Source organism: Anoplophora glabripennis, unplaced genomic scaffold (genome assembly GCF_000390285.2).
Source record: "Anoplophora glabripennis isolate ALB-LARVAE unplaced genomic scaffold, Agla_2.0 scaffold47, whole genome shotgun sequence".
In the NCBI taxonomy this organism is placed as follows: Eukaryota; Metazoa; Arthropoda; class Insecta; order Coleoptera; family Cerambycidae; genus Anoplophora; species Anoplophora glabripennis.
The window spans coordinates 794,614-805,546 of NW_019416342.1; the positions used below are offsets into that span (position 1 = coordinate 794,614).

Genomic DNA, 10,933 nt, shown 5'->3' on the forward strand with positions numbered 1-10,933 from the left:
TATGTAGAATTTTATGCTCTACAACTTTTATAAGAACTTTTTTTTCTAGCTCTTGAAAAACCCCTTTATTTTATCTTTTTACACCTCAGGCCGGGGGTTGAAAAAAACCAACTTATATTAAAAATTCAAGCAAGTTGACCAAAATTGCGATTTAAAGGTCCATTTAATTTAATAGTTATATTAAATTGAATCGTTTGTTCAGAACAGGTTCAGTAAGTAATGATTAACAAATAAATAAAAACAGAATTTAGGAATTGTAACAAGTCTTCGGCGAAATTTGTAGACTCGGTTTTGAATTATTTTGTAATACCTTCTTGTATTACTTTATTTTATATACAAAATTGATAAAATATTGTTTACTAATTATTATAAAACTAAGACGCATAATATTTACCGAAAATGTCAACATTTTGATTTTATTTTTTATGTCATCGTTGCCAAAACAGAATTAAATTTAATTAAAAAACAATTATATACATATTTTTTAAAATGTTTTTAAAAAATAAAACTTTAATTGAAAATGTGAAATGTTTCGTCAAACATTCTAATACAAAAGTACGAATATATGGACTGAAATGAAACTGCAAAATTGTACTCATTTTATTTATGATTAAAATCACCTACACAGGTGTTGGAGAACATTTGTACCAATCCATTAGTATTCAATAATATAATTATTCTAATTATTTATGTACTCTCGAATACGCAATTCTAAAAAGTTAACAGTTGTAGTAAATCAATATTTTTGTTTTTTATTAAACGAACAACTTTAAAATTTGTAAATTGTAAGAGAGTATGTAGATGATAGTGCAGGGTAAGGCTTAGGGTATCTATTTAAAATATCTACATTATAATAAATATTTATCACTTATCCTAGTTATACAAAAAGGCTGTAAAATAAATAAACGAAATAAATTACACTATAAGTAACGTGGGAGAGTTATTTGTACACCAGAACTAGGACTGCTTGCAGCAAGCAGAAGACTTCTCTTTTTCCTCCTCTTCCCGTTCATTGCAATCGGCACCAACATAGCCATAGTCGCAGGAATCATACCTGCTCCAACCCCTGCTAAAACCGCACTACTATCGGGAGGCGTGTTCCTTGGTATAGTAGCGATAGTTGAACTGGTAAGTTCCCTTGTAGGCTTCTTCTTTTTCAAGGGTTTACTGTGTCTCTTAGGCTTATCCTTCATTTTTTGTAGCTTTATGTACTTCCTTTGAGCCTGCTCCACGGTTTCAAAACTAGAATCCACTTGAAGCAGTCCTCCATGGGACGTGGTCATATTAACTTTAGAGTTTTTTAAAGGTGGAAGTACTGTGAGACTTACGGATTGGTGGGTACCAATGGACCGAGGGTTAATTTCCAGCGATCTTTGTTTACTTTTGGGGAGTTTGTAGCCTTTTGTTGTTGATAATAGTACCCATTCACCGTCACCTATATCGGGATTGGTTTCGGGATTTAGATCCGTACCTATCCTCCTATTTTCGTAATAATTTGATGGGAAGTTTGGAGGCTTACCGTCAGTTATAATCCCAACATCTTCGTCATGGTTACAATTGTGATCGTGATTGTAATAGCTGTTCGCTTTCACAGGGTGCCTCTGGTAAGGTGTATGAGCGTGTAAGTGAACAGTTTGTCCATATACTGCTGATGGTTTGGAATACTGTGATTTGTCGTCGTCTAAGTAGTACAATTGATATTCGTTTTTATTGTCTTGGGGTCGGTTGCCATAGTGATAGCTGTTTTCCAGAGTGGGTTTATTCCAAGAAGACAGTCTGTCATTGGAATAGTCGATGTTATGAGGTGGTTTGTTTTCATGCGAAGGGAAATCGTCCCATGGGCGTTCGGTGGTCGTGGATTTGCTCTGCCACTTGGAAATCTTCGATAGAGACCAAGGTATCGGTTCCAAAGTGACCCACCCCTTTTTATCGTCATAAGGATGATTGTGTTCCCTCACGTTTAAAAGACTCCAATGTTTTTTACCTTCCTTGTCTTCACCTGATGGACTACGGTCCGGGCGTTTATTTTTTATCACCTTTTCAGCATAACTGCTTAAAAAATCCCTTAAAGCAGTATGGGAAAACTCGGCACTGTTGTTTTCCTGCTCGTCACTTAACGGGTTGTTTAAATTGGTTGTGGAGGTAGCGGTGGTAAATAAACGTTCTTCAAATCGTGAAGTCGGTTGGGTAGTGTCTTCTTTAGTTTTCCATAAATTTTCCCCTTCGACTATCCTTATAGGATTAGGGCCGAGTAGGTCTAGGTCGTATACTCGCGTTGTAGTAGGCGTCGCATTTGCACTATTGAAAATATAACTTAGCAGAGACACTAACAAATACTTTACACTCATTTTAACGCGACAGGCTCTCAACCCTGACTGGGAATATTCTCGGTCAGCGCTAAACGTTATAAGTTTCCGCCACAATAAATTTGAATGTAGTACACACTCCCTCCTTTAATTATTTTGGAAAAATGTCGTCGGTCTGTCTTCGTTCAGTGGGTAGAAAGTGTGAAAGATTAGCGCAAAAAGCGTAGAGCGTTGGAAGTGAGGCAATTTCTCTCTCTGCATCAAATCGTGCGTTTTATATTGTGGCATTGAAATTTATGAATCGCAGAGAAGGCTGTTAAATCTGGTTGCTAGGAAGTAGTGGGTAATTACCTGCAGGCTTGCGGACACGTTTACGTTGAAAATCCGTTATACCGCCAGTAAATTTGCCTGACAACTCCCGTTGGGCTTATTAATTTTGTCAATATTTTCACCTAGATTTTGAAATGTCGCGTTATCACCATCGAAGATCTTCGTTGCTTCCCAGATCCACTCGATTATCTTGAATTTGATTAATTTAAGTTGTTTATTTTACTTGTGAATAACAGTGAAGTAGATAAGGTGAAATTACTAGAGCATATAACAAAAGACCAATGTTCAAATCAACTAATTATAATTGACTTCAAAGGAAAATTCCCAGGAAAAGTTTCCATCTTAATTATTTTAATAACTTCTTATTAATTTTTCACAGGAAGCAGACATTTTGGTTGCAAAGGGTAAATGTAGCGAATTTGTATCAAAATGTCATATTTCACTATAGCTTTAAAAATTATAAATTAGATTTACTTTTATCGATAGCAGAACTTTACAATGCATATTATTAGACAAAATTTGAAAAACAACCATTAAAAACACTGTTTGAAGAAAATTAAATGACTTAAAAGTTAATTCCCCCTCTTATAGAATTATACCTACTAAACTAATGCAAAAAATTAAAGGGTCAAAAGAATTTCCGAAATTTTTCCGTGATTTCTGACTGTATTTAGGTGAAAAATGGAATGGAAAAATGGAATGGGAATTAGAAAAAAGCATTTTGAAGCTCTAAAATTCTAGTTTTTAGATCTTTCGGTCGAAATTTTTTAGGAGCTACGGTTACTATGCAATTCTAATAACGCAACAAAAAAATTTTGCAAATTTTTTCCACGGACTTGGAAAAAATTTTCCTAGCTAAACCATTACATGAACCAGATAGCTTGTCTATTCAGCTTCAATTTCCTTTTTTTTTAATTTCAATACGACCATTTTTCATCGAAATATTGGACTTTTAATGGAAAAGAATTCTTTTGTCTTCAATCATCGATATCTCGCCGACAAATGGTCGTAGAGAGAATTGAAGGGCAGTTTCGAAAACTGGAATAAATTTCCTATAACATGCTGCATAACTTTTCGGATAAAACATTTTTTTGTCTTTTACACGAAGACCATTTTTCGCCAAGATATCGATGATTGAAGACAAAAAGATCCTTTTCCATTAAAAGTCCGATATTTCGATGAAAAATGATCGTATCGAAATTTAAAGAAAATGAAATTGATGCCGAATAAACAAGCTATCTGGTCCATGCAATGGGGAAAAAAGAAAATGTGTAAAATTTTTTTGTCGCTCGCGTTATTTCTTAAAATTGCATGATAACCGTAGCTGCTAAAAAAATTTCGACCGAAAGATCTAAAAACCAGAATCTTAGAGCTTCAAAATGCTTTTTTTAATTCCCGATACGACAATTTTTCACCTAAATACAGTCTATCAGAAATCACGTAAAACTTTCGGAAATTTATTTGACTTTAATTTTTTGCATTAGTGTATGGCAAATGAGATAAATTTATAATTAATGTCTTCAATTTCTAATTGCGAAACTTTCTTAAATCATCCGGTAAAGACACCTAATTATTAATTATCATTTACCTTATAATACAACCTTAATATCATTTATCTCTTTGACTTATATTTCAATAATTTTCAACGTACAATATCCATTGCTTATCAGTGAATTCCAAAATATCGTCATCTCATGGTTTGAATAACCATTTTGGTTAAAAAAAAAAACTGAAAAACAAAACTGTTTTCCCTGCCTAATATGTCATCTACATTTTTTAATAGCATCCCTGTATCTTATAGTTCAATTGGTAACTTTACCGCTTCCTTTTACCGACAATAAATTGTAACAACTATTGTAACACTTAGACATTGTTTTGTGTAAACAATGTAGGTCATCTTTACGCTTTGATGGTCATAGTCAAAGTCATGGACTTTGGGATACTTATACGGGAGTGGGTGATAAATAGTCTCGGTTTATTTACCAACAAAAATTAATCGTAAAAAATATTTGCAGTAGGCTGATGTAACTGATGAAGTTAAGCATGAAAATTTAATTTAACAGCAATGTATAAGTTTATAATTCTGTGTAAAATTAACTTTGTGTTTAAAATGAAGAGTTACTTTCATTTATGTTATTGGGACGGTTAAACATCACCCAAGAAATATATTTTTCAGGTAGTTTCAGGAATAAATTCATTATTTTCGGAACGATATTTTACGACATTTCCGCAGGTCGATTTTACATTTTAATAAGATTAATTTTCATGTGCCCCTACTACTTCCACGCCCAATTATTTACATGTAATGACATTGAATTTTTTTAAATAGAACTCTCAGGCAAACTATTGCAGATTATGTCTTCCTGTATTTAGCAAAACACAATCATAATACTTTATTTATTCAATTTTTTTGGAGTTCAAAATTAACTATTTCCTAGTGGAAGCCAGCCCATTTTAGTTACTACAAATGAGGCTATCCACATGTTTCCAACTATTTATATTTTTAAGGTCCACAAGTTGAATAAATACATTTCAGATAGATAGATAGAACAAACATCTGGCTGAAATTTTTATTTAAAACATTAATTTAATAGTGTCATCATGAGAAAGAGATTTTTCTTATTTATCTAAAATATACTAGTTTTGTAACGTTTTTTAATTATCATCTTATTAATTTAAATAAAATAAGTTGCTATATAAGAAGTATGCATTTATAGACGTTATTAAATGGGATAGATTGGTTTTAGAGACTATAAAATAAAATTCTTTTAATTTATTTATAATTTATTTTAAGTCAGTATATGCGCGTAATTATAGACGTCCCCTCGTATGACTTAATCCAAAGAAACACAAAAGTGAACCACTGTAATAGCAAAACCATTCTCTGTATCCCACTTCCAAAATGTTGTACAGTGGACTAAATAATTTCTTTAGACAAATGTGTACCTACCACAGTGAAGTTTACAATTTAAGTAAAAAGCTAAGTTTCTCACAAAATGTGTATACACGCAGAACGTGGCAAGTTAATGAGGGCAATTATTTTTTTTTTAATTTACTTACCAGTTTATTTATAGACGAATCTAGAGACCTGAATGTTTATTTACGAAAATAATGTTAACAATGTAAAACGATATACGGAGTCTTTCTCATCTAAAAGTCTTATGTGTTTTATTACATTTGCGTATAATTACAGTAATCACGAATTGGTGGATACAATATTGATATACGGTGAATGTAGACAAAATGCTGCGGTTTCAAGTTGTATTCTATTTACTGGAAGATCTGTAATAGTTACGCAAAGAGTGCAATGTATTGGTTAGTTACGACCCACCCCATCAAATTTTTTCTATGATGTGTCATGATACAGGGTGTCCATCCCTCGCGAGTCAAACAGTTTTCAATGTGTTCTCAATACTCTGTAAAGTTAGGTCAGTAATTAAATAAATTCTGACCTTACTAAAGGGTATACAAGGTGTTTCACCTAAAAGGGATTCTTTTGTAACTCTGTAACTGTAAAATTTATAAAAAATGGTTTTAATAAAGTCCGAAAAAGTAGCTATGTAACAGCGTCAAGAAGGTCTTGCAATTGTATTAGTACACAGTACAGCACATTCTTATCGCATCCAATTACACCAAGAGTTGCATAGCTATTTTTTCGGACATTAGAAAAAAAACTGATTTTTCTGGGAAACTGTTAAAGGTAAGTGTACACAACCTATGTCAGTCGAACGGGTATTCAATTTTGCATTCACACATGAGAATTAATATGGGTCATTCCATTTGAAAAAAAAATGTTTCAACTAGTAAGATTATTAAAGGTAGGTCTCAGTATTTCCGAGTCTGAATACCGTACACGTTTTCCTCACATATGACAAGATAGAGTAATTTATGCCAAAACTAACTGTGAAAACTGTAGGTTTCTAACTCTCACAGTTTACACGCTATCTAGCCTCATTTAGAGAGCTGAAATTGTGCAGAGTTACAAAAGAATCCCTCTTAAATGGAACACCGTGTAGTGATCCCCAAAAAAATTAACTTCAAAGTTTATAAATAGTATCTAGAAAATGACATGTAATGTACAGATTTAGTCTTTATTAAAAAAAAAGAAAATATAAACATTTACTACAGTGTAATTAAAGATTCAGTTAATATCTCTCTTATTTGTAATATGTACATGCACATTTAAATTTTTATGGCATTTGGGACCTATTTCAAAAATATGTGACTTTATGGAAGACATAGCACAGCAACGGTTACAGATAAAAATATTTTTTTTACAAAAATGTGAAATATTTTATATAGAAAGTAATAGTAATTGATTGATAATTGTTTGTAATTCGGAGTAGATACATTCTTTGGATTTCTAAATACTTATAAAATAAAAACCTAAAATTGCCCGGTATCCACTGCATGAAAACCTAATACCTGTAAATGCAACCTAATTGTGAACAGGCATCGAAACCGACGGCTTCGACGTGACTTGCCCCTTTCTCCACAGCGAAGTCACCGTCTTGGTTTGCGTATAGAAATTCAGTCCCTGTTTCCCGTAAAAGTGTAAGCTACCATGGAAACTACCCCTAGATCCAGTAAAACTGAACATGGGGAGAGGAACAGGGATAGGCACGTTAATCCCCACTTGACCCGCGTCCACTTCGTTCACAAACTGGCGAGCGTGACTTCCGTTGGTGGTGAAGATGGCGGTTCCATTCCCGTACGGATTTATGTTTATTATCTGGATGGCGTCTTCCAGGGAGTTTGCTGAAATGATGCTCAGCACTGGACCGAAGATTTCTTCGTTGTAACACTCAAAGCTGGTCTGGACGTCAGTGAGAAGCGTAGGTCCGACGAAGTTTCCATTAGGATATTTGTCAACTTTAATGTTTCTTCCATCCAATGGACACTTGGCTCCCTAAAATAGTAAGGAATATTTTTCACCGACCAGAAAAGATAAAAAAACTTAACTTTTCAAACGCTTATCAACGAAATTTACACTCACCTGCTTGATACCAGATTCTATGAGTTGCAAGATCCTCTGCTTGGCCTGTGGCGAAATCACGGGACCTACATCAGTCCCAGGCTCGCAACCCGCATTAACCTTCAGTTTCTTCGCTCTCTCGACGATTTCGGGAATCCACTGCTGTGATTCGCCCACCAAAATGGCCACGCTCAACGCCATGCACCTCTGACCGGCAGCGCCAAATGCTGCGCCTATAAGTTGATCGATGGTAGAACTCTTGTTGGCGTCTGGCAAGACGATAGCGTGGTTCTTGGCGCCCATGTTGCACTGCATCCGCTTGCCACTGGCAGCACCTCGTTTGTAGATGTATTTACCCGCGTGATCGGACCCCACGAAGCTGATGGCTTTGATGTCCTCGCTGTCGCAGATGAAGTTGACCGCGTCGTGCGCTCCGTGAATGACCTAAGTTGATACAAAAGTCTAATGATTCTCTGGAAGTCCTAACTTTCACCATCACTTCGATGTATTAGCTTAAATAGAACGTTGCTAGCGATTTTTTCATGATTGGAGATATCCTTGAAAAGATGCCAGCTCGTTAATATATTTCTTCTCTTTTGGGAACAAGATTCTTCTGTTTGACAGTGAAGCATGTGCATCAAATTAGATTCTTGAAGGTTACAAACACTAAGAGAAGTTGAAGACATCTATTTCGAAGGTGATGGTGAAAAATAGGTCTTTCGATAATCAATAAATTCTTCATATGTGAGTTATCGGTACTTTCAGCTAGAACCTCGTATTGTTCAATAATTTATTGGGCATGTTTAAAAAAATAGAAGAACTAGACCAACGGGAACATATTTTATATTGTTACTTACATTAACAACTCCCGGCGGACACCCAACTTCATTCAGCAGTTCCATCAGCAACATGGTCGCTCCGGGATCCCTCTCGGAGGGTTTCAGTATCATCGTGTTACCCGCGATAAGAGACAATGGGAACATCCACAAGGGTATCATGGCGGGGAAATTGAAAGGGCATATTCCTCCTGTAACTCCAAGGGGTAACTTATACGAGACTATGTCCATATCCTTTGATATATTCTGAAGAGATTCGCCTTGAAGCAGAGTACCAGCTGCACAACTATGTTCCACCACCTCTAACAAAGATACAATTGCTGTTACTTGAGGAATTTTAACAAAAGGTACTCAAACATAAGTATAAAACTAATAAATAGAATTCCATTTTATGAATGGTCTCTCTCTCTCTCTCTCGCTCTCTTATACTTACGAAGACCCCTCAATACATCCCCTTCGGCGTCAGCCAAAGTCTTTCCTTGCTCCAGAGTAATATTTTCCGCGATTTTCTTCATGTCTCTCCTTATAACCGCCTGTAATTTTAACATTATTTGCTGCCTAGTTAATACTGATGTCGTGCTCCACGTTCGAAACGCATTTTTAGAGGATTCCAAAGCAGATTCCATCTCTGAATTCGTTGTAAGGGGAACTTTCGTTACTAGGTTGTTGGTGGCGGGATCATACAAGTCCACCCATTCTGTTGCCTTCGAATCGACAAACTGGCCGTCGATGAAAAGTTTGGTTGTCGGAGCTACATTCGAGTAGCTTCTTTTGAAGACATTGAGAAGAGGAAAGGCCTATACAAATGGTTTATTGGTGGTGAATCATTTCATATACATTATTAGACTACAAACCCATCGGAAATTTTCAAGGGGTCATTTGACCCACCAGGAATTACTTATAAATCAATACTACCACATATAACAATAACTTTAGAAACTATTTGTCAATTCTTGTTGGTACAATTGAGTACACAGGTAAGCTAAACCTGTGGTTTTCGGCAAAATATTCGGCAAGGCCAAACATGTCATTATTTTATAAAATAGAATTAAAATTAGTGAATTTGATGTTGGTTCAAGTCACCCCCCCATACGCTACTTACAAATAGAGGGTTGCGCCCTGTATTCCTAACCCCTGTATCAGCAGATACGTACAGCGTCACTAAAAAAGTTATCTACGTATCAATCCGAAACTTGCCGTATAAATGCCGTACTGTAGTAAATCACCCGGGCTTCCGGTATTGCTATTTCTGTACGGCATTAGGTCGAGGTTCATTAAAGTTATTGTTATATGTGGTAGTATTGATTTTATAAGTAATTCATGCTTGGTCAAATGACCCCTTGAAAATGTCCGATGGGTTTATAGTCTATATGTTTTTGTGAAATCTTTATAATATTTAGTATTAGTCGCACTAATTTGTCTGTGTTGAAAATGGATTATTGACAAACATAAAATATGAAATGGAACTGAAGAGCAAGACGAAAATAGAACTTAAATTACAATTAGATCAATTGAAGTCAAATCAATATTTGCATTGTGTGTTAATGAATTCGTGTCTTTCACAATGCTAAATACTCGTATGTTTTAATGAGAGCCTAGCAGCAAAAGGTTATTTTTTTAAATCAGTCGTTTGGAGTTATATAAGTGAAAGTTCAAATAATAAGTTGTTAATAAAGATAAGTCAGTTATTTTTAGAATGTCACCTAGCATTTAATTCACGGTTAGTCAAATTATTTATTTTGTTGTTTAGAATCAAACATATAGTTTTCTTTTACTGCAACTCAGTGCTTTAGATTTTCTCTTACTTTATAGATTAGGTACCTACTGTTGATGAATTTAGTTAATAATAAGTATTAAAGAAATCTACATATATATTTCGTTTTAATCATTTTGAGATGAGAGTAAAAATGTTAAATCATTAATTACACTGAAACCTTGTTCCTATTCACATAATGTGATCATAAATACTTAAATCAAATGATAAATATTTCATTTAAAAGCTACAATAAAGTAGGTACTTACCGCAGATCGAATCATTGTATTCATGTAGCCTTACCACCACGTATACTGTAAACTAAACCTACCAAAATAATTCGACAACAGTCTTCATACACAACAAATAATGTTTTATTAATAAATCCCCCACTATTTAAGAAGGCACTTTTATCGAAGTTTATATGGTATAAGAGAAAATATCGTAGTGATAACAAGTTTGTTGACTACGACCACGATTCAACTGGCTATTTTTATGTACATTTCGTCAAAAGCTAACAGCAAATAACCCACATATTTAAGATAACTGACAACATCAGCTGATTGTCTATTGATTATGATTACGGAGAGGCAACTTGTTTTGTTGGTTAGCGGAACATCAGGCGCTTAAATTCCATATTTTTTAAACGACGAAAGTAAATAGTCATGTTCTTGCCTGACCTTGTGTATCATAGTTTTGCATAGGGTGACCAATTTAAAACCGTATTTCGCTC

At 34.6% G+C, this 10,933-nt stretch overlaps 2 protein-coding genes across 2 annotated transcripts; both read right to left on the reverse strand.

Moving 5' to 3' along the window:
• Positions 1 to 477: 477 nt before the first annotated feature.
• LOC108906439 lies at positions 478 to 2,507 on the reverse strand. The gene has a single exon (XM_018709677.1). It carries the CDS (start codon positions 2,346 to 2,348, stop codon positions 921 to 923), a length of 1,428 nt encoding a protein of 475 aa, XP_018565193.1. The 5' UTR covers positions 2,349 to 2,507; the 3' UTR covers positions 478 to 920.
• A 4,204-nt stretch (positions 2,508 to 6,711) lies between these two features.
• On the reverse strand, positions 6,712 to 10,746 carry LOC108906476 (probable methylmalonate-semialdehyde dehydrogenase [acylating], mitochondrial). Its single transcript, XM_018709745.2, has 5 exons — positions 10,470 to 10,746; positions 8,881 to 9,244; positions 8,469 to 8,749; positions 7,633 to 8,055; positions 6,712 to 7,545 (listed from the first exon to the last, which is right to left on the reverse strand). Exons 1-5 carry the CDS (start codon positions 10,491 to 10,493, stop codon positions 7,075 to 7,077), a joined length of 1,563 nt encoding a protein of 520 aa, XP_018565261.1. The 5' UTR covers positions 10,494 to 10,746; the 3' UTR covers positions 6,712 to 7,074.
• Positions 10,747 to 10,933: the final 187 nt, after the last annotated feature.

Bases quoted from the DNA above. Each gene is read 5' to 3' on its own strand.
- LOC108906439 (XM_018709677.1), bottom strand. From the start codon at position 2,348: ATGAGTGTAAAGTATTTGTTAGTGTCTCTGCTAAGTTATATTTTCAAT.
- LOC108906476 (XM_018709745.2), bottom strand. From the start codon at position 10,493: ATGAATACAATGATTCGATCTGCG. The intron at 9,245-10,469 runs GTAAGTACCTAC...CCATTTGTATAG, and splicing joins ATACAATGATTCGATCTGCG to GCCTTTCCTCTTCTCAATGT. The intron at 8,056-8,468 runs GTAAGTAACAAT...GTATCAACTTAG, and splicing joins GTCCGCCGGGAGTTGTTAAT to GTCATTCACGGAGCGCACGA.